Source organism: Oxyura jamaicensis, chromosome 5, assembly GCF_011077185.1.
Source record: "Oxyura jamaicensis isolate SHBP4307 breed ruddy duck chromosome 5, BPBGC_Ojam_1.0, whole genome shotgun sequence".
NCBI lineage: Eukaryota > Metazoa > Chordata > Aves > Anseriformes > Anatidae > Oxyura > Oxyura jamaicensis.
In genome coordinates, this window is record NC_048897.1 from 21,014,452 (window position 1) to 21,038,215 (window position 23,764).

The 23,764-nt window shown below is 39.2% G+C and overlaps 1 protein-coding gene across 2 annotated transcripts in view; it reads left to right on the forward strand.

The window, feature by feature from the left end:
* Window positions 1-126: 126 nt before the first annotated feature.
* Window positions 127-23,764, forward strand: part of ZNF106 (zinc finger protein 106) — a 39,891-nt gene continuing 16,253 nt past the window's right edge. For both annotated transcript variants that reach the window (XM_035328091.1, XM_035328092.1), the window contains exons 1-9: window positions 127-188; window positions 7,404-7,489; window positions 8,800-8,861; window positions 14,785-14,979; window positions 17,223-19,325; window positions 19,952-20,573; window positions 21,289-21,358; window positions 23,393-23,547; window positions 23,644-23,704. In XM_035328091.1, the coding sequence (XP_035183982.1) occupies window positions 7,436-7,489; window positions 8,800-8,861; window positions 14,785-14,979; window positions 17,223-19,325; window positions 19,952-20,573; window positions 21,289-21,358; window positions 23,393-23,547; window positions 23,644-23,704 (3,322 nt within the window). In that variant the 5' untranslated portion in view covers window positions 127-188; window positions 7,404-7,435. The remainder of the gene's footprint in view (window positions 189-7,403; window positions 7,490-8,799; window positions 8,862-14,784; window positions 14,980-17,222; window positions 19,326-19,951; window positions 20,574-21,288; window positions 21,359-23,392; window positions 23,548-23,643; window positions 23,705-23,764) is intronic.

Here is a 23,764-nt window from a genome sequence, read left to right on the forward strand (position 1 = left end):
CTCCTCGCCGCCCCATTCGCTGTGCCGAGGGCTCGCCCCGCCTACCCGTGCGCCGCGGGTCTCCGGGGGGCGCCGCGGCGCTGGTGCTGCAGGGCGGCGGCGGCGGGGCCCGGGCGGGCGGGGAGCGCTCGGTGCCGGCGGGGATGGGACGGGCGGGCGGGCCGCTGCCCCGCCGGGGAGCGCCGCGGGTGAGTACCGGCAGCAGGGGTTGCTCCGGGCCTGCCGGGGGAGGCTGCAGGGCAGCGGGGGGTCGGGGCTGGCGGGGGTGCGTCCCGCCGCGAGCCCAAGGGGAGGCGGCGGTCAGCTCCCGGTAGCGGGCTCGAGGTGCGGCGGAGCAGAGGAGCATTAGCGGGCAGCGCTGAGCGTGCGGGCTTAAGCGGAGAGCCGTTCCCAGCGGTGCTCCTGGGTCTGGGCTTTTAAAAGTTTACACACGCGGCAAACAGAGCCTCGCAGTGTTTGTGCTGCGTTTCTGGGGTTGTTCTGTAAGGGCTCGGTTTGTTATTTCCACTGAAGTACAGGGTTTGTTTTCATACCGGTGTAATCTCGGTGCTCGCTGCAGTGGTGTACCGTTCTCCTTCCCTCTCCCCGCGGTACAGCTCTGCCGAGGCTCGTGGGACAGGCAGGTGCTGAGGAGTGACCCGCAAGGAGAGGGCTGGGGAGCGACGGCCTTTGTTTGCAGCAGGAGCTCCCGGGGCTGCTTGTCTTAGGTCTCTGCTGCTTGTTTCTTGCTGTCTCTTATTGCCTGCCTCTTTCAGCCAAGCCTCAATTCCTTCATTAAGCTGATCAACTGTTTCGCTGATCTGATAGTTCCTAATTTCGTTAATGGGTTTGCTGAGCTTTGAAAGTAGCTCCCCGTTAGGATTGCAGTGTCTGGGGGTGAATATTGCAGGCCTCGAGGGCCAGTGAAGTTCAGCTTGTAACTTACTTCCCTTAGGAAATAAATTCCAATCCTGACCTGAGAAGAGGCTGTTTCCCCTGTTAAAGGCAACTGTATTTTTTCAGTCCTTGCTTGGCTTCAACAGAACTGACAGTAAAAGGAACTGTATTTACATCACCATGTGTGTTTCATCACAGACTGATCCTTGTATGTAAAGTTTTGTAAATAGATGCTATATATTCTAGTACTCTCAATTCAAGCAAATAGTTGTTTTTAGCCAAACCGTGTTAGTCCATCACTTGAGTCACTGTGACCAAATTTTATGTAACTTCTAGCACCTATGACCAAAAACGTCATGTGTTTGAAGAGATATCAGCCAAACGCATTATAGCCTGTGCAGGGCTCTGATATTTATTCAGTGCAAAGAATAAAATCTTGACAATGGCTGTCATGTAAATACATACTCAAGCTATGTACAGGGATACTAAGATATCTAGATAAAATGAAGACATTTTTCCATTGTTTTTCTGCTTTATCTTTAAAAGATAAAGTTCATAAGATATCTGGAGACAAATCTTGCTTGATAAAATTATTCTTAATATCTGGCACTTGTCTTCTGTGAACTCTGCCACCAGATGGTGACATAAGATTTAAGATGTTACTTGACTTGAGCTGATTATACAAAAATGAAAAAATATAATGCTTTACAAAAATGCTTTTGTTTTATTAGAAAAAAAAAAGTATTTGTTGGGTAAGGGATTTTTTTTCATTTAGACGTGGACTATTATACATTTTGATCCCAAATTGATGGAGCCCTGAATATTCGTCACTGGAACGAAATGACTGTCTTGCAGAGGTGTGAAAATTTGGACAGAAGATTGTATTTATACTGCTGAATCATTGATGACTTCCAGCCTAATGTTTGGGATCCTTAGCTTGAATTTACTTGTGACTGAAGTTCCATATATTGACAAATGACCTGACTACCTTGGTTTGAGTGCCTCAAATCACTCTGCGGGGGGGCGGGGGGTTTAATGCTCTGTTGTGACTGTATAAAGAGCCCAATGAGTGATTAAATACTCTCTAGTGCACAGACCTTTGTTAGGAAGTCTGAGTATGTGATATGTAAACCTTTGTTAGGGAGTCTTGAGTCATTTTGCTCAAGCCAGCTACCTGCTTCTGTGGAACTGCAATAGATAGGATATGTAAAGCAGTCTGTTTTCATTTGTTTTCAGTGTACCTGTTCTTAACTTCCAGTCTGTGAAAGAGACGCAGCTTGCTCACCTGTGACGGGTACCATAAGCTCAAATACCCAGGAAAGGGGAAGAAAAACATAACAATAATACAAACCTAATAAAACAGCCAAATGTTGCAGAAATACCAACTGCTTAATTTTGTACTTATTTCTTTCTTATATGAGTCTGTTCATTGAAGATCTCTTACAAAGCAACACAAGATTATCAGAATAAGCTGACAGGAATTCTTTCAGAAGTCACAGATATATCTAACTGAAATAGGCTATTTGTCCCAGGTCTTGTGGATTGTGGTGTTGCTTCTTATTAAAACTTTGTCTGAATCCTTAGCAATTGGCGTTTGAGGCTATAATGGTAGTAAAAGGCCCCTCACCAAAGGGTGATGATAGGGGTCTCATTTGGGGTACTGTGTCCAGTTTTTCTTAACAGTGTTGCAGGCAATTTGGAAAGAGGAACAGGAATTTTAATATGCTCAGAAAATGAAGAGTTTTAGGAAAATGCATGAGGAAATGGAGTTTGTATAAGTCTGAAAAAGAACTGGGAATATAGGAGAAAACAACAGCTGTCCATGTGTGTGGTTCCTAGGTTCAGAAATGACAGCATACAGCAATGATGTTGAACAGCTTTCCATTCAGATTAGGGCAGTGTATATTCCTGAATCTGCCAGTGTGATAAGTAAGATAGCAGTAAGGTATTTACTTTCACTGGGGAGGTATTACTGTCTCAGTTTACAGCAAGGAAAGCTTAGTTTGGATATTGGGAGATTATTAGCATTTCCTATATATAGGAAATTAGAAAGCCCCAGTTTGATTGTGATTTAAGGCATATATATTCTTCTGGTCTGTAGCCCGTTCTTAGCTTTGCTTGTAGTAAAAGTGGTCGTTAATGAAAAGTCTGTGTTCATGCCAGGTGTTCCTGTGTACGTGCTGGTCTGTTGTATAAGGTACTTCTCTATGGTCTTATCTCCAGTATACCTTCCCTGTATATTGTAAAAAAAAAAAAAAAAAAAGAAAGGCAGTATTCATGGGATCACATACGAGCACTTCCTGCAGATGTCTTCTAGGGTAGTGTAGTTAACTTCATTGCTTTTAACAGGAACTTAGACAACTTTGATCCATGGAACAACTCTTATCTCCTGGCTCAGTGTCAAAATAGTTGATCACTTGGCAGCTCAGTTACAGCTTTTGCTGTTCAGCAATGCTGCTTCAGTGCTGAGGGGTCTCCCGTGCCCTCCAGCTGCCCTCAGGGACCCTCAGTCATGAGGATCAAGTTAAATCACAGGGAAGCAGAGAGGAATTGAAATGAAGTTTTGCATCTCATACAAGCATTGTAACTACTGTTCTGCAATACAGTTCTTTCCTTTGCTGTGTTCAAAAAAAAATATGACCACAAACTAGTTTGTGTAATGCATAACTGTTCATGTGCTGGGGAAAATAATGCTGTTAGTCATGGCATAGTAAGTCCATAAGTTTTTGGCTGTTGATCAGACCGGGTTGCAGAGATCAGCATCTCTGCAGAAATGCTAAAATACCTCCCACATATGCCCAGAAGTAACGTTCAGGTAACTGGGGAAAGAGTCTAGCAAGCAGATGCATAGTGAATTCGGGTGCCTCAAGGGCAGTGATTCTGGGAAGGAAAGGTAGTTCTTGAATGTTGGTGCTTTATTCCATATAACTTCTGCTTGAGGAGTTGAAATATGACTATAGGGCCCTCTTCATTACGGTGAATTACTTGGTTTTGTACAGCAGTCTGTACAAGGGCTTTTGGAGCGGGATGTAGGACAGGGAACTGATTTGATACTCATAAGAATTTTTCCTTAAGAAATTCTCCCTTTTGCTAGGCTTTAATAAATCATTATTTGATTATGCTTTTGACTTTCTATGTAACGTCAGTTTGTCCCAATAGGTGGTTGCATACCACTTTCAAATGTCTGTGGTGTTCTCCAGGTTTTCCTGTGAAGACCAGGCTTCTCAGCAGATGGGCAAAATAAGTTTTGCTGCTAACCAAACTACCTGTGCTCTAGCCTAGTAGCGGTTACTTCAGTCCTTTCTCATTGTTATAGCCCAGAGGCTTCCCTCCAGGTGGAAGGAAATCAACCAGCAAAAGGTTTCCTTGCTTCTTTCATCTCTACACTCCTCTCCTGCCCTGTCTGTGGCAGCTGTGGTACTCTCGTACAACTCAGCCTGGCTATTTGTGCAACCCAAGTTGCCCCAGGAGAGAGCTCCCTGCTGCAAAAGGACGATGACATCCCCGTGAGGGGCTGAGGAACATGCTGCTGAAGGACATCATGCCGTGATGGACTTCCAGGCTCCTGTTTTTGTCAGGTGTAGAGTCACTGCTGCTGTCTGTAGGGACACACAGTGTGTAGGTTGGCTCTTTGTCGGCCTGGCACTGCCCATCTCTGAGGCCTGCTGAGGATTCCTAGGCAGCCGGAATGCCGGGCTGCCCGCCCCACTCTGGGGCACTTGTGGCTTTATATAGTCGGTGTTCAGCCACTGATCTGCAGCGGATTTAGCCTTGACATGCATTTTTAATGTATGCTATCCGGTGAGGTTGAATAACTGGAGGCAAATGGATGTTGTAGCAGGAAGTAGTCTAATGCCTTATTTTCTTTGTAGGTTATTTTTACTTGTGAGAAGTGTTTTCCAAAAGTTCTGACAGACTTGCTTAAGTTAATTAAATGTGTGTGCTGTTTCCAGGCTCTGGGCAGGTGCAGGGAGTGGGCAAATTGCATTTACATCACAGAGTTGTAAAAAATATCCATCCCTTTGCTTTCACACAAACAAACAAACAAAAACCCCCTACTGATTGGTAACGTTCCCTCAAAATAGGTAGTTGTTGTGACATCTCATTTGTTTTGAAGGCTTGACATTCTGCTGTTGAGGTTTGCTTCTTCTGACGGTGATTATTTTTGGCAAAATCTTATTTCTGGTCACTCTTCGACTGTGCTTGGTTTTGCATTGGCTCCTTTCCCCTTGATGCCCCCTTAAGAAGTAGTTCTCTGTGCTGTGTGGTAAGTTGGTGACTTGAAAAGCACAAGCTGGAAAACTTGATAAAGGCCTGAAGGTTGTTCAGTTTTTAAGTGTAGGATTTTTATTTTCTTTAAAAGGAATTTAGATAGACCTCCGTTTGTGCAGAAAAAGCTCCATTTCTTTAGTTTATCAGCATGAAAGTTTTATGATTGACCAGGCCAGTGTTTGATGAGGGAAATGCAATTACTGAGTACATGGCTCAGAAGCTCTCTGGTTCTTGTTACTGTTAGGTAGTGAATGAGGGAATACGTTGAATTTATAATGCTTTTTGTGAAAAATTTTTGCAGTGAAATTAAAGTAATTCAATGAAGTGAGCCTTAGCTTTTATAGCAGGATTGGTGAGAAAGGGGAGTGGTTTATTTCTGTGTAGGCACTAAGTCAAGAGGTGGTCTGGAAATAGAATGTGGATTTGTCCTCTCCCAGTCATTGTATATGCGTTCTGTAGTATCTACAAAATCTCATTGCTTCTGAGCCCTTGCTTCGAAGGGCTTCTCTCTGGAGGTGAAAGCTTCGCTTTTCATAGTGACATCCAATAGCATTTGAATTCCATTAGTATTTTTAGTACTCTGTCATAAGTAATGCTCAGTTGATTGGGCAGTTAGCCTAAAACTCTTCCTGTAATCGTGTATAGTTACTATATGTTTTAATTAGCCGAAACAGGTGTAATGTTAGTTCTGCTTGTGCAAGCGTTTCATCGTGATGTGATAACTGGTGTCAGCCAGTCGCCATGCTCTACTGGTCTGTTTGGCCTGGTTTGAGTCCCTTGCTGCTGCCTTACCCTTGTGCAGAATAAATTCTGTAGGTACTTGAAGTAGTCTTGAGCAAGATCCTAAACAGGTATAGGGTATTATTCCATTAAATGACAAAGTAGTGCAAGTGAAGAGTATGGGCGAAGTAGAGCGTGATTTCTTGCAAAATTGGTGCAAGCATTTGCATACTTTGCTTTTCAGGAGTGGCTTCAAATTAATCAGGTTCAAACAGCTCTCCTGGATTGAGTATGCATTCAAACCTGTCATGTGTACAGTAATAAATAATTCTCTTAGATCTCTTGCAGCTGCACGGATCTATATGTAAACAGTACATCAATGATGTGCTCCTATACTTCCATAGGTTTTCCAGGAGGTTATCTCTGATGCTGGTATCTCATTTTCTAATCTCCACTCAAACTGAGACAACAGCTAAAGAAGTTAGCTTCAAAGCTAGTATGTTTACAAACAAGTCATACTTTCTATGATCTGGAAATAGAACGTGGATAAATGCAAAATCTACGTGAATTATTAGTAACAGCTTTTGACAAAGAATCCATAAAGGCACAGGAACACTCAAAACTCTGCACCACTCCAGGTCTTGTGCCTAACCTAGACATAGAGGTACCTCTAATTTAATTGTTCTCCTTATGAACTAATCAAAATGATTAAAAATAATAATTTAACCTGCTGATACTTCATTTGCATGTATTCACATTTTCTGTGGATCAGTGTTAAAATGTTTATTAAAAGCTTTGCTCCAGAATATAATAGTTTTGTACCTTTGGGAACAATTAATGAAAATCTATAGCCTTTAGTAATGTTTCAAATAAATGTTGTGTCCATGCGAAAAAATTAGACAATATATTTAAAACATTTTTGGGTATTTCAGTACACACACGTGTAATTCTTCAGGAGATCAAGAAGAAAAATACTGAATTTAAATCACTTTAGGTCTTATTTTACAGTGAATAAATGGACTGATAAAACATGAAGGCTGGCAGTCTTGGTTGTCATGAATAGCCTTCATTTCATTTTCCTAGGTCCTTATAGATCTTTATAGATTTTCTTACTTGAGTTGTCCTGTGTACTGTAATAAAAATGTGAGTTTATCCTGCTTGTTTTCTTCAATTCCTTACCTCCATCTCATTGTGCTAGCTGGAAAATTTTTTGTTAATCTGATTTGAGTATCTGGGAGCAATCCTACAGATCTTTGCTTGCTTGTAGTATGAGTGTCATGATGAGTGTCATGTCTTGGAGGACAAGGGGGAAAAAAGTGAAAGCAAGAGAAATCTTTTTTTTTTTTTTTTTTTAAGAGAAATTTAGAGGAGTACTCAAAACTATCTCATCTTTCCTGAAGAATGTTGACTGTGTGAGAGGTGTGTATTCTCTTAAAGGAACTCTGCAGAGATGTTTGCATGAATAGTAATGCTTGCTGAAACCAATTAAAGAAAAATACAAGTCTGAATGTTGGTTCTTCGTAAATTATTTGCAGGTATAGGATAAGACCTTTCCAGAACAATAAGCATGGTTCGAGAACGAAAATGCATATTATGTCACATTGTGTACAGCTCCAAAAAGGTAAGTAATAATTTACATCTCACATCGGTAGATACTATTACTAAATGTGTGTAAGTAGTACTTCCATTTTAAAATTATGGAAACTCCTGAAGGTTTTTTCCTGCCTCAGGAATGTATTGATCTAGTTCTATCACAAATCAAATAGTATATTTATATGTGCTTTAGAGCATCTTTTTGAAATGAGCTGTGCAGAATCCTTCATTTTGAATGCAAAAAATACTGAGGGCTTTGAGTTTTTTTTAATATTGTTGTATCAAGATAATAAAGTGAATCACTCAAAAACCCATTCATCTATTAGCTGTGCTGTGTTAGGAGTACTATGTAATACACTTTTTTTCCTTTTTGGACTTTTGTCTTGGTTCCATATGGATGAGAATGTGGAATTCTACAACACAACAAGTGTTTTAATTAATGTTGCCATTTAGTATGTGTCTTCTGTTTACTGGATATCATGCAAAGCCTGCACTACAGCTCAGTGTTTTTTAATTTTTGTATATTGCTTAGCCACCCAGTACATAAATATTTTGCAAATGCCAATGTATTAATTCAGACAATTCTTGAGGGTTGAAGATGTTGCTTTCCCTTTGCAGATGGGAATTTGAGGTCTGAGGAGGATAGTGATTAGTACCTGTTCTTTGAAGATTTCCAAACGTTTTGGCTCAAACACCAAGAGAAAGTGGAATCTTCTGAACTGCTTTATTTCCCTGAATTATGAACACTCAACACTCTTTTTCAGGAGCTTTCTTTCATTCCCAATTAATTACACTACCACTGCAGTTTGTGGATCAAGGTTGCTATAAACATCAAACTGATGTGTTATGTTCATTTCACTTTCTGAACTGCAGCTAGCAGAGTAAAATAGTATTTGATAATGAAATTGCAGCTATGTCAATACAGATACAGAGAGACCTACTGAGATTGCACAAGAAAACAGTGTTTTAATTGCTCTGATGGTGGGGAAGTGGTATCAATGAGACTTAACAAAAATGATGATCAGCAGTAATTTGTCAAAAATCAGTATAACAATTTTTGCTACGTACACTCCTTTCTCCTGCAATTCTGCAGCCTTCTTGAATTCTAATGACTCCAGTGTGTCCTTCTGCTGGGAAGGTAACACTATATGACTTCTAAGACTCTGACTACTTACGCTTTCATGGTCATAGAAACAGGAAAAGCAACTGCTACAGCCCTACAGGAGCAGGGTATGCCTTCCTGCAAGGCAGGAGAGTTTTCACAAGTGAGCTTTTCAAATGCAATACGCCATTTTGTTCTGTTATGACAATTTCTACTTTCCTTTCTCCTGGTTGAAGGAAATGGAAGAACACATGAGAAGCATGCTTCACCACAGAGAACTTGAAAACCTGAAGGGAAGGTATGAGAACAATCTTGAATCCATCCTCGCGGTGCAGTTTGTATGTTATACTCTGGAAGAACTCATGTGTGATTTCCCATACAAGCTGAATTGCACAATTTATTTTATGCATCACATATTTGCATGCTTTATGATAAAGCTGGCAATGACCATATTCTCTGAAAGTCTAAAACTCGGGAGGTTTGCTAACTGAAACAAATGATATGAAAAAAATCTCTGCTGCATTTTTGGACTGTAGTGAATTAATAAACAAAAGAAAACCCAACTGACCAAACAGAAATGTGTTTTTTAGTTCTTGGCTGTTTTTCTTTGACTTCTTGGAAGCACTAGAATTTTGCCTTTAGCAGAATTATGAACACAGGTATTTTAAAATCATCTTTTAAAATCATCTTTAAAAGCTTAAAATGATGCAGAAAAAATTGTTGATCTTCTAAACCTTTGTAAGAAGTCTGACATCTTGGATGTGAAGGTTAATCTGTGCTTGTGAAAGCCTGTTTCTCTGCCACTCTGGTCCAGTTGTTTAATTACTAGCCAGAGTGGATGGTGGCTTCCATGGATTTAATTATAACCATTGGAAATCAGAAGGGCTTTCAAGAGTAGTAAAATATCATACTGATAATATGGAATCGGGGTGCAATCAGAGTGTACTTGAAAGTACTTTCAGTTGCTCTTCAGCTTTTCAGGTAGCCAGAGATCGGATGGTCTGCGCTTAGAAATTTGACTTACAGACAATAGTCATAGGCAATAATCATGACTTACAGTCATCATGTACCACAGATTTCATATGAAAATAGCACATCTATTTTCAACACCTTTTAAAGGAATAGGAAGTTATTTTCTTTCAACTCTTAGGTGTTAGAAATCCATTTTATTAGGACATCTGTCTTAAATCCAAGGAAGATAAATTGTGGACTGCTTCTGTTCACCTTATTTCTCAGTTCATGAGCTTTTATTCTCATTTTTTTAATGCAAAATGGGAGCAGCTGCTGTTGCTCCAGGCCCCTTTTTTAAAGAATTAACTATTGAACACAAGCAGACTGAAACTAAGACTGGTTCATATTATGTTAGATGCTAATGTCAACATAGTTAAATTTTGTCAGTTTGAATTCTAGTAAACCTCCTAAACTGCTTTATTTTATAATGTTTCAAGACTAGCAAAAGTTAGACATCTATTTGTCTTAGGTAATATTTTGTGTGCAAAGCATATGTGTAGCTCCAAAAAAAGAGTCCACATTTGGAGTGCAGGATTGCATTACATATATAGTGCAGCTGCATACATGTGCTTGAGACAGCTGTATAATATTTTATGCTACTCTTCCGTGTAATTGGTAATTATTGTTGTAGTTTGTCTAAATTAACAGCCTGATGTGTTTCTCCTTTAAGTCTTCCAGAAAATGTGTAGAATGCCCACTTAAATCTGCTAGCATTTATAAGTTGCAATGAAATAAAAAAAAAATTATTGCGGGACAGTCAAGGCATTGCAAGGCATCGTACTTGTATCATAGAATCATGGAATATCCTGAGTTGGAAGGGACCCACAAGGATCATCGAGTCCAACTCCTGGCACCACACAGGTCTCCCCAAAAATTCACACCATGTGACTAAGTGCACAGTCCAAACGCTGCTTAAGCTCCGACAGGCTTGGTGCAGTGACTACTTCCCTGGGGAGCCTGTTCCAGCATGCGACCACCCTCTAACCTACTTTTTTGTCTGCAGCAAGTTCCTGTTGTGTCTGATGCACAAAGACTGCAGCTAGGATTGGAGCTCTGCTGTTTCAACTACTATATAAATTTTATGTTGTGTAGATAAAAATATATTGTTTACCTCAAGCTGCATATTCAGTGTCAGTAAACTGTTAACCAGTTTCTACTTCCACCTAATATTTGATTAATTTGTCTGAGGCTTCATGACAGGTTAGTAAAATGGGAAAAGAACTTCTGCTCTCAGAATCTCTCTTATCAGTCTGTCTTTACACAGACACTGTGGGATCTATCAAAATATTAAAATAAATGGTAAAGAAAATTAAGAAATCTTTTCCTCTTGAGCTTAAAGTTGTTTCAATGAGATTCAGAAAAGTTGCCCAGATTTCCAATTGATAAAGTTGTTATTGTGTCACACTGAGGAAATGTACGAAACAGCTTCTTGGCAGCTATTTCATTTTTCAAATAAAACTTGCTTTGGATTAAAGAGGGAGGGCATAAAAACAGTAACTTCCTTTCTTTCCACTGCCTTGTTTCCGCTACAGTTGCCATCTCTTGCTTAACGCTTTGTCTTTTCTTCAGAGTTCAGCTGCTTATTTAGAAAGAAATAATAATAAAAAAAACCTTGATCATCTTGCTTTCATCTTTGCTGTGCCCCACACAAGTGGGTCTTGGGAGTTAGGAACGTTCTTAAATGTGCCTGGGATCAGGCATATCGTACTCATCAGTATCTGTACTGTTGAGAGTGGAAATAATTTGTTCTCTTTCTGAACAGCTGAGAAGTGGTTGCTCAGAAACCAGAATGTCCTCAGCTCTAGAAGCCTAGTTAGAAGCCTAAATAGGCCTTCTGGTCAGCTAACTTGTAGAGTATTTCTAATCTAGACTTTATTCAGACAAGGATTCTGAGATTAGGGTAGCTACAGGGACAGAAAATGATGGGATTACAGCTTAAAATGTCAAGTATCTTGGTATCTTATTTCTGGGTTTCTGAATCAGTATTTTTCTAGTTTATGACAAATTTATGCAGGTGACACTAATTTTTAGAAGTCACATATGTCCACAGTAGCCTGCAAGGGATTTGACTATTCTTGGCTTCCTATTTCCTTAAGACTGATATAAAATTAAACTCGATTCATCAGAATTACATTTTCATAATAGAAATTTAGTGTTAAAGGTAACTGTCTACATCCCTTCTTTTACAGGAATGCATAGAAGAAATTTGTTCTCAAAAAGGATTTATGGACTTCATTTTTTACTGTGTGGTAACAGCCTTGCTCTCTTCTTCTGTGCCTCTCTCCTTCCCATTTCAGTTTGATAGAAGTTTTTTAGGAGTTTTACAGCCTTGTAAAGCAAGATGCTTGTTTTTTACATTTTCTACTTGGAACGTAACAGCCTCATAAGGGTGGTCGCATTGTGTGAGAGAAGATAATACCATCCAAGTGTATTATATCGGCATCTTACTACCTTCAAATTTAGAAGTCACTCAGGTAGAAGTCACTTTGTTTAGATTTCCTGTAGGGAAGAGGTAAATAAAGGAGGTGCATATATTGGTTCTTGCTTTTCTCCTTCTAAAGTGGTAACTTGGTAATCTCAAGAGCTAGAGCAATTTTCTGAAACCTTTCTTCTTCTTGAGGTCTTCTTCCCTGTGATATGTAATGGGAACTGGATGTAAAATACAATTCTTTAGTAAGCTTTTTTTTTTTTTTAAAAAAAAATAAATTACATATGAAATAATGCTCCTGCATGAAGGACATCAAGTCTGCCATCTGAAGTACGCATGCAGAAAAATAAAGCTCTGTGATGTGATCATACTGAGAATATTTTTTAGTTGTTTATTTCAATCTGCTTCTGGACTTCTTTTTGAACAGCTATGACTGTGGTGTTTCAGAAGGGATGAAGCTCTGACCTTTAGGGTTGGGAAATGCGTAGACAAGATTAGTGTGTGGGGCGGGAATGCGCCCAGTTACGGCTGCTATTAGTGGGAATGGGGGAAGGAAAAAAGTCAAAGAAATCGTATTTCCCAGTAGTGTAACCATCCAAGCTCTCAGACAATTCTTTACTTGTAGTGTGTGGAGGTAAAGAGGTGTGGGTGTGGTTTTTTTTGCTTGTTTTGATTAGACTTGTAATACTTACCCCCCTGAGTCTTTTCTTTCCAGACTTTTGAATGGTCCAAAACCACAGTTTAGTAACAAATCACACAAGTTAGAAGTGAGAGAAACAAGTTCTTTGTCTTTAGACCAGTTATAAACTCACTGGCTTTGTCCAAATACTGTAGAAACATTGCATGTATTTAGTCAGTCTGTAAGTGAGAATTATGAAAGTTTTATGAAAGAACTGATACGTTGGCCGTAGGAAGGATTTGGAGTGTTCTCAAAAAACTAATTAGTACCTCCTTGAGGTATGTTTCTTGTTGAAGTGTCCTTGTGACTTACATGGGACGTTACAGAAACAGAACACCGTTTTCAGCAAGAAACCAGCTTATGATCTGCAGTTTGCCTTGTGTGCTGACCGAAGTTAAAAACAAAACTTACTAGCAATGCATACCATACCTGGGTCATTTATGATTGCAAAGAGCATTCTTCCAATGCATTAGTAAAATTCACTGATTGTATATGGTTATTTTCATTGGGTTAATGAGACAGCCTGGATTGTGATATACAGAATCTAGGCTTGGACTGGTTTTGGTGAGCATAAAGTGTACAAAACGAAGTACACCTCTCCAAACAACACAGGGTAAATCTGTAAGCCTACTGGCTTTGTAACTGAAACTTATCCAAATGTTTCATCTGGAACCAGGCAGCAACATGCAAAAACAGAATTGTAAAAGTATAATTTTTATGATTTTTTTTTAAATTTAAACTTTAAATTAAAAACAACCTCCCCTCTGCTGGTGCTTGAATGATTTAATTGGTTAAATATTTCCTCCTTGTTAGGAGGAAAAACATAGCAGTAGCAAAAATAAAACACTGTTTTGTATTTAGCTGCAGATACTCTATTAAGCACTCCAGTAGGCATGGTGATATAATATTTAGAGTGAAGGTGCATCTTCTAATCTTTTTATCAATTTACTTTTTCTTTTTTAAAAAATTGTGGATTCATACTTGTCTTTTTTCATTTATGGATCCCATTTTCTTAACCCCAGTCATGAATTGTGTTGGTACTATAACGCTACCGCCACAAGACTTCAGTCTTGAGTGTGCCTTGGGGTTATGCAGACCTGTTTTTATGAATTAAATGACAGAGTTGTATAAAGCATTGTCGAGGCAGGCAGTGAGTCCTGACTTGGATTGTCTGCAGTGGACTATGCTCTTTTTTCTTTTTTTTTTTTTTTTAAACTAGTGAACATACTTTCTTTGTTTAGGTTTATTACTAAAAAACTATTTCCTTAACCAGAGTATCAATTGGATTTGTCAGGAGAACAAATAAGGTATTTTTAGAAATATGAATTTCTTTCTTAAAAAAAAAAAAAAAAGAAAAAAGTTGTAACCTTAGTTCAGTATTCGCTGAAACATGAGTGAAGCCATTTGTCTGACACAGCTGTCAACTTCCTCCAGCTGAAATAATTACTGTATTTTTTAAGATATGTCCTCTAAAGTGGAAAGCAGACCTCATGCACATTTGAACCAAATAAAGTACAGTGAACTGAAGACACCCTCCCATCACTTGCTGTGCTCTGGAGGCTTTGGATTCCAGGCAGCAGTCTCAGCTGTCCCAGTTTAGGTTGTGCTCTATTAGGATTGGCTGTATCCACGTACTGCCTCCTCCTTTTTCTAAATTTCGCTGGGGGAAGGCTCAAGGCAAAGATTAAATGTAGAAGCTGTCACCAGGCTTCCCCAGTGCAGCTGGCACCATGGATGGGCTTCAGAGCAGCTTCTGCTAGCTCTGTAAGCCTTCCATTCTGCCTCCTCGCTCACTCTGTTTCCTCTGAAAAGATTTTGAGTACAACAATTCAAGAAGAATTTCTCCTACCAGTTACACAGCTTTATTACCAAGTCTTCTGCCTCTTGATTGTTGGAAAAAAATCTATTAAGAACTTACCATCAAAAAATTAGACCTTGAATGAAAAAGCCAAAGAATTCAAGTAACTTAAATATACTGAGCAAAGCCTGGTCACAAGCTGTTGGCTAAAGACAGGCACCTTCAGAGGAAACAAAGTAAGACCAGAGATAATCTACCATGCCTGTTGGCAGAATTGAAAGTCCACCCTCTGCCTCTCTTCCTAGGGACAGCAACCATGAGTGCCAGGTGTGCAGGGTGACAGTGGTGGGCTTGTCAGCATATGCCAAGCACATCTCCAGCCAGCTGCACAAAGACAACATTGATGCCCATGATAAAGCGGAAGAGAAAGAGGAGGCAGAAGAAGAATACTTTGACAAAGAACTCATTCAATTAATCAAGCAAAGGAAGGAACGGAACCGGTGAGTTTTCATTTCTTCTCTTAGATGTAGCATCACAGAAGCACATTTGGTATAGTTGTGATATGCTCCTAAGCACTAGATGCTCATGAAATGTAAGCTGCATGCAGCCAGTATACTTGTATGAGTGCTGTCCAGGAGAACTGTGTGGAGATTATAACTTCAGTATGTAAACTTAATTCTGCAAAATGTTCTATTGATCCACTATTTGTAGGAAGTACAATTATTCTCCATTATAGATTAAAACAAACGGTTATGCTGTGCTCAAGTCCCTAATGTGGAATCTTGTGCTTTGAGAGGTTTAATGCTGTTATTTTAATATTTGATGTGCATTTTAACTGAAGGATTCAGTAAATGTGACGGTGCTAGTATTGTCGTCTGAGGGGTAGGAGCATGGTTCTGTAGGAACCTGGCCTTTTCAAAACTGTTGCTGAAAACGCTTCGTTATAAACCTTTAATTTGTCTATTTTTTTAAGTGAATTGGATTGTTCTGTTAGTGTCACACTGAAATCCCATAATCCTTGAATGAAATTTCTTTCGTGTTTTACCTTGCTGCTTACTATCAGCTAAAGATAATTCTAGTAGCTGACTGTGTAACAGAAGGCTGCAGAGAGTAACAAGTACTGCTTTTTGTCTTGCATGTGACTCTCCAAGTGTCCATTGATAGCGTGATGTTCCAGCTGGGAATATATTGTTTCAATAGATTTACAGCATGACAATGGTATTAAAGAGCCACATGATTTTTGAAAGAAGATCTTGCTTATGACTGAAAATTTCAGTTAGTGTCTCAAAATGCACAAAGCTAAGGAGATTGTGTAGTTTTTAAGCCATTCTGTCATACTAGGGTATCCTGGTTGCTGCATGGTGGTCATGTTTTCCTATCAGTTGGTGCAGGTAGTAACAACATCATTTTTCTTAGTTCTGTGGTAAAAAGAGTAATGCTTGTCAGTACAGTGGTATTCTGAGGCAACTAAAATCTTATAAAATCTCTGTTGGATGCAGGTTTGGAAAAAAAAAAGTACATGGCTAAATTTACTAATATAGCAAAATTGTTTCCATTAGATCATAATCTAGTTGAGTCAGCTCCTAGAACCAAAGGTATCACTGACGCATAATTTCTTTGAATTATTGTCTTAAAGCTCGCATTATCTCATGCAGTAGCCCATTTTCCATTAGACAGTAATTATTTGTGCATCTTTTAGCAAAACTTGAATATGCTGAAATCCTAGGACTTGATACAATATAAATTTTCATTTAACTGATACCAGTAAATCTGTTTGTGTTAGCAGACAGAGTGGTGTGAAAGCTTTCGGCGTCGCTTAGCAAGGGACTTAGGCTGCTGTTTCTGTAATCAGCTTTTGAAACGCTTTTATTAAAAATTCCTAATTTGATAGAATAAATGCTTAGAATATTTAGAGTGCTGATCCTGGGAATAGCTGTCAGCATTAAGGTAGCATTTATCTTTAAATGTACATGTGATAATTTACCACGTGTTCGTGACAGACTGCCAAGTGTAAGTACTATCCAAAGGGCAGTAGCTGGTGCTTCTGGGAGGCTCTTACAGATTTGTCATTGCATGCTGTGGACTGTTTGTCTGTTAGTTAAAACAAGACAAAATATTTTTTGTATCCAAGGCACAACTACTATGGATGCTCCAAATCTGTGTTTTTACTTAAGCTTAATAAACTGGCACATGATCTCAATTGTTTTCTCTGATAAGTAGAATAACGGCTTCTCTCAGCCTAGCTTTCCTTCTATTTTGTACCAATTCACTCTAGTTATGCTATCTAGTACCAACAGAGTAGTCTTCAGGAAATCTAATTTTTTTCTTCTTTCTATCAAGACTACTCAAATTGCAAAGATTATACAATAGAAGGAAGCTTTCTTTTTGTTTGTTCTCTTAGTCTAATACCTAGTAAATAGAAAGGAATATTCTCTTCTGACTTAAAAATAATGAAGAACTAGTCTATTGAACTGTCCCTGCATCAAATCACTCGTTCTTGTAAGAGCAATTTTGAAATACCAGGTTTAGGCAAAGGTACAACTAGTTTTGATAGTCAAACATTACAGAACCCTGAACAGTAAAGCAGCTAAATAAGTGGTCTCTGTTTCTTCTTATATAAAACATTTTCTTCCTAGTGCAAGTTAAATGGATGGGGCTTTTGTAGCGTTGGATTTTAGTTGGGATAGCAACAGAATTTATCTATTTATTTATAGCATCAGTTTTTGTCTGAAATGTTTTGTAGGCAAGCTGAAGCATGCTGTGCAAACCAAGAATTAGAATGTGATGATAGGAGATCACAGAGAAGGCGAGAAGAAAGAGCTGCGTACAAAGAAAGAGAAGCTTATGATCAGTCTTCGTGGCATCATCATAATGCATCACAAAGAGACTGGAAATGGGAAAAGGATGATTATATTAGTCCTAGACCAGGAAAATTTTCAAACTCTCAGAGGAACCTTAATATAAACAGGCATCCAGGTGGCCCAAGGGGACGCTCTGGGTGGCACCAAAATGTTTCAGGAAGCCCTTCAAATCGGCATAACTATGGGAATTCTGGAAGTGTTTGGCACCCAAGTGGGCGAGGAGGAGCAACATTAAATTGGCATCACGGTGGCAGGGGGAGAAATTCTACTTGGCACTCAGAAGGAACGGGTAATTTTTCTAGCTGGAATTCCAAGAGTTATGGAGGAAACTGGAAGTCCAATCCTCACGGTGCAAATAGCTGGAATTTTGGAAGCTCTGGAGTTGCATATTCATTAGAGCCAATTAAATATAATAAGGAAAGATATATGTGGCAGTGGCAGGAGAAGGACGTTATTGATGTTCTGCCATACAGAGATCGAAGTAAGAGGACTGACTCACTTGATTTTACTAGCGATAAACTTCCAAGTGAGGGGGCGTTGGATTTCAGTACTTCCAAGCAACCAGAAAACAAAATTTCAAGAAACAATGGAAAAAGTGGGAGTCCTTCCAGAGATAAAATACATCGCTGGACTCCCTACCCATCCCAGAAAGCTGCAGAGCAGCAACCATGGTCTGAAGAGAATGTTTCTAAAACTCCAGATAAAATGGATGCTGTGTTTATACCTTTTACTGAAACATCAAGTAAAGGAAAAACTTGTGAAGCCAGCGTGAGCCTCCCAAAACTTAAAAAATGGGAAGCATCTTCCCATTCTAATGTAACCGCAGATTACCTTGATTCTTGCAAGGTAGGAAAGGACTGTTGCAGTGATGAAAAACTTGACAAAGATGATGGCAGAAGTAGTAAGATGCCATTGCTGAAATCTCCTCTTCTGAATATCACAGACATGAAGTTGTCTTCCCAAAAGCAAGACACAAAAAAAAACTTAAAAAATGTCAGGCTGCTGTTATCCTCAGCTACTAGTGAAGAGCAGAACCATTTTAATGCACTGAACTTGGAAACTAACAACTCCCCCTCCTACTCATCAAAGCTGCATGGTGCATGTGCTGTTAACTTACATGGCAACAAAGACATGCTTAGCAGTGATCTTGGAGAGCCTGTTAATAACTTGAGTGAAGCAGAACAAAAATCCAAAGATGTTCAATCCAATCACTCATTGCAAAATGCTCCCTTAAGCTCTTGTAAGAATACAAGTGATCAGAATATGGAAGAAACTGAGAAAGTATCACCGAATAACAAGTTCAGACTAGATTCACTAGAAGATGTGAGTGATGATGAATTAACAGGAAGCGAGAAGTCAGAAACAAGAGCTGAAAAGCTGAGTCCTTCTGTTAGTTCTTGTTTACCCTGTGACGCTGCAGAAGGTAAACCTGCTGCCTCTGAAAAGGAAGCTGATGAAAAGCCATCTGCTGCAAGCGTTGCTTCTGCTGATCTAAAACATTCTGCATTGCAGATGGAATCCACAGTTTCTCCATCAAGCAATCAGAACCACTTGGATGTAGGTTTGAAAACCTCCTCCCAGGAAGGAGAAGGTGATGAAGAGCAGGTCAAGACACGTGCTCACTTTGAAATGGAAGGTTTTGAAAATCCTTCAGATCATGATCTGCAGAAAGGAGGAAGCCAATCACTAGGCCTCCTCCTTCCTGATTTAAGCAAACTTGGCCTCCCTGCCTCTCTGCAAAGAGATCTAACACGACATATTAGTCTGAAGAGCAAAGTGGGAGTACATCTTCCAGAGCCCAATCTGAATAACGCACGGCGCATTCGGAATGTGAGTGGCCATCGGAGAAGTGAGACTGAAAAGGAGTCAGGGCTTAAACCCACCCTCAGGCAAATTCTTAGCGCTTCCCGACGAAATGTCAACTGGGATCAAGTCATCCAGCAGGTAACCAAGAAGAAACAGGAACTTGGCAAAGGTTTACCAAGGTTGGTAGCTTTCAAGTCTAACCATGTGTGTGTTTGTTTAGGGGCGAGGGTTGTTTTTCTCCAGGTCTTAAGAGAACGCCAGAATCCTAAAACTAGGACTTCAGAATGAAGCATTCTAATACAGCTGTCTTTTGCATGTGCAAATACTTGGTGTTTTTGTGATTGCAGCTGTGGAAGTCTATTCACAAATGAGTAACAGTAGTTTGCTGCTCAGAAAAGGTTCTGGTCAGTTCATAATCATTGCTTAATATCTGACTATGGACACTAGCAACACATTTGCATTTCAAATTCTAGTAAGTGGAAGAATGTAAAAACAGAATGAACAGATCTGCTGCATGCTATTTAAATTTTAAGAGTCCCTAAAAGCTAATGAAGGTATTTGTTTGTTTGTGTTTTTTTTGTTGTTGTTTTTCCTGACTTGGAGATCATGCTGTCAGTTCTTAGCAACAAAATCTGATTTTGTGATACACAAAAGCAATTCAATTGCCACGTGAGAAGTGGTGCAGAATACCAGTGTAATGAGTTGCTGCATCTCGTAAAACAGTAACGTGCAACTGGGGAAAGGGGAGTCTTTTTTCAGCTGGTTTCTTACATATGTAATTATCTTTCTTTTTTTCTCATTTAAGGTTTGGTATAGAAATGGTGCCTCTTGTTCAAAATGATCAAGAGGGTCTAGAACTCACTGAAGAATCTGATCTGTCTACTTTGGAAGGATTCCAGTGGGAAGGGATTTCCTTAGCAGTGCCTGGGTCAGCCAGAAAACGTAGCTTTTCTGAAAGCAGTGTCATTGCAGACAGAAACCCTTCCACTTATAGTTTCTTCAGTGAACAAGCCAAAACAAAAGAAAGCAAGGAAAGGCAAATAATTGCAGCCAGCCACTCACATTGCATAACATCTGCATATGAGGCAAGAGCTGACATTGAGGCTGACTTGAAACGGGAGACCTCTTCTCTTCCTTTGTCACCATTTATGTCTGAAAGAACTGACACTACTGGAAGGAGACATAGCCTACAGGCCACCTCTGAGGTCACAGGCTTCACAAAACAACAGCAGGAGACACCTGATAAGAGAACACCTCTTCTTGAAAAGCAAAATGTACTGGAAATCTCAGAAGAAAATACTCCGACTTCAAATGATGTACTTCTTGCAGTGTCTAATAACATAGATGCAGCTACAGACAGTAGTTGCACATCTGGTACTGAGCAGAATGACAGCCAAGGAATTGGAAAGAAGCGAAGAGCAACAGGAGTAAGTGTACAATTTTTGTGCAACTTTGGCGTGCTAAAATATGTTACTTCCACCTTTGAATGATCTCTGTAAGGAGGACTTTTTCTTCATTTGGTTGTCTTGTGCATTGATAAGTTCAAACTAATTGGCTTATTTGACTTAGTTATTAAGAATCTTTTTCATTTCAGTCTTCTTTTTAGCACAGGACTTCTGCTTAACCTTTCCAGTTAGTAGGAACACCAAATGCTCTCTAATTTTGATTTGGTAATTGGTACACTATGCTAGTAAACAAGATTTGTTAAAATATTTAAAAATAATGTACTTCAAATGAGGTAAAAAATATTTAAAATGATAGCCCATTTGTCTCTAAGCCACAACTTTCTCCATCTGAATTTGTTTCACTGTCTCCATCAACTATCAACCAAATCTGTGAAGCAGAAAATAGGAACCATGTGTGGTATTGAACATCTGATCATGTAGAAGGCTGCCTGCTTATTCAATATTTCATCCTAGTTAAGATGAAAACATGGCACCCACTTTGTTGCCCTCCCTACTTCTAAGAGGAGAGGGAAGGACAAATTATATGAGAATGTGCAAAGCTGTGTATTTTCTTCCCTGTGGGTACAAGTGATGCTTCTTGAGAATGTGATTGTTTGATTTTTTGATTTGGGAAAATTGCCGTTGCAACTTTTTTAAATAAAGGTGTGGTGTTTTTTTTGTTTGTTTGTTTTTGTAGGAGGGATCCTCTCCTGAAATCCCCAGTCTAGAAAGAAATAATAAAAGAAGAAAAATCAAAGGTAAAAAAGGTGAGTGACTGTCATGCATATATTTGTCTAGGATAGAGGTTACAAATACCTAATAGTATTCTGACTTGGCTAAAACGGCAGTTCCTTAATGTTACTTTGGTGCTTCTTGGCTTCTACTGAAGATTATAGGGTAAACTCCTATCAGGCCTGCAAGACCTGTAAGATTAGAGCCAGAGCAACCAGATACAGTGGAGTCCCTTCTCTTTCTCTCCTTCTGTGGGAGTCCCAACTTCGAGCGGGCTACTGAAATTTAAAATCATGAAAGAATCCACTGGTATCTCCCTCTTTGAATAATATTCTAATTTTTCCATTTTACAGTACAAGATGCAGAGGAACAGGGGCTGACATTTCTGGATTCTTCCCAATTTGTACCATTGCCTAACAAGCCTTTTTTATCTCTTATTACCTGTTTGTGGCTTGCTCAAAATTATACTTGTTTAGAGGCATTCGGGATGAGCCCTGACTTAATGAAGTTGTCCCCAGTGTTGCCTTCTACTGTCATCGTAACGCATTCTTCTCTGAAGAGTCCCATATTAATGTCAGAGGTTGTTTCTAAGAGAAGACTTTGTGCTTCCTTCCTGCTTGCAGTTCATGTTCACAGTTTCACAGATGGGACCATTGCTTTCCCCTGCTCACAGGAAAGCGTCTTGCTACCTCTTCTGACAAGTTCTGAAGGGAAAAGAGTACCCATCACTCCATTCTAGTTCGGTAGTTCAGCTTTCCTGTTCTCCTTCTGGATGTTCTTACCAGAAACTTGTACAGGAGCCACTGAGTAACCTGGGCTGTGTTCAATTTTGACTATTCCTTCCCTGGATGTAATTGAAATGAATATAGAGTACCTCATTCCTTCCTTCTCCTCAACAAAGAAAGCAGCTCTAATCTTGGCATCGGACAGGCCTTTTTCAAAGAAATCTAGCATGTCCATATCACCAAATAGCAAAACTAATCATCTGTCTTTTAGGAAGAATATTTTCTTGGGAGCTAAATCATTACATCACTGTCTGGGAGCTTTAGGACCAGAAGCTTAGTTTTCATAGCTAAGCTACAATCACAGCTTTCAAATGTAACATTTCTTTTTTTCTTCTTTTTTAATTTTCTTAATTTCTATTGGGTTGTTCAGAATGCAGGGCAGTTAATATGGATCTTGCAGGAGCTAGTCTTTCCCTACGTGAAAAGGTGTTTTTTATCAGCCTGTATCTTCAACGACTACTGTCTACTACAGAGACTACTACTCTAATAATGCATTTGACGTAGAGCAAAGTAATGCAAAAGAGAGACTTTTCTAGCACCGTGTCATTGTGTAAATCTACTAAAAGGAGCTATAACCTGAGTGAAGCTGAGCAGTGCACAAAGTGAAACTTAATTGGCTTGAAGCATCTCTGTAGTGAAATCTTTGAAAAAGGAGGATCTTTCATTGAGTACAGAGTTTGGGGATTGGGGACTGTGTCATGAGATGGCAAACAAAAGACTCACTGCCCAAATGCTATCTTGGATAGTAAATGGTTTTAGCATTTGTTTCCTTTTGTCTTAATATGTCTTTTCATGGCCTCTGAATGAACTGAATAGCTTAATTCATGTTTAATTTGTCTTTGCCTTTTTGATTACATTAATAAAAATTGTGTACTTGTACTTTATATATGCTAACAAAAGATCTTTGTGGAAGAGGGTGACTTCTTTTGTTCAAGAAATTAAGTCAATGCTGGCAAAACTACAATTAAAAAAAAAAGTTACTGGAGTCAAAGCTGAGATCCCATAAAGAGAAATTCTTGACTTCACTCTTCTTCCATGTAATACGTGAATGTTCCTGTGCGTACTCTTCTTCAGCTTCTTCTGCAACTATTAATGCATGACTTAATGTATGTTTTTACATTCAGAGATTATAGTATTTATTTAGCTATCACATGTAATTTATTTTAATGTATTGCCATATACAATTATTGCTAAATTGTTTTTTTTTTTTTTTTTTTTTTTTTTTTTTTCTATTTATAATTATTTTTTTTTTTTTTTTTTTTTTTTTTTTTTTTTTTTTTCTAGAGCGTTCTCAGGTAGACCAGTTGTTGGCTATTTCACTGAGGGAAGAAGAATTGAGCAAGTCCCTGAATAGCGTGGACAGCAGTCTCTTGCAGGCTAGGGCTGCCCTGCAAGCTGCATATGTTGAGGTTCAACGTTTCCTTGTATTAAAGCAACAGGTAACAGTAGGCTTTTGAGACTGTCTGAACTAGAAGTTAGAAGCCTGAGACACTGCCTTAAGTAGAGTTGATTTAAATCACTACTTTTTTTTGCAGATAACAATGGAAATGAGCACACTGAGAAGCCAGAGAATCCAGATCTTGCAAGGGCTACAAGGTAGGACATACTAACAAACTACAGCAGTGGAATGCTAACTGGCATGTTGTTTGAACTTGG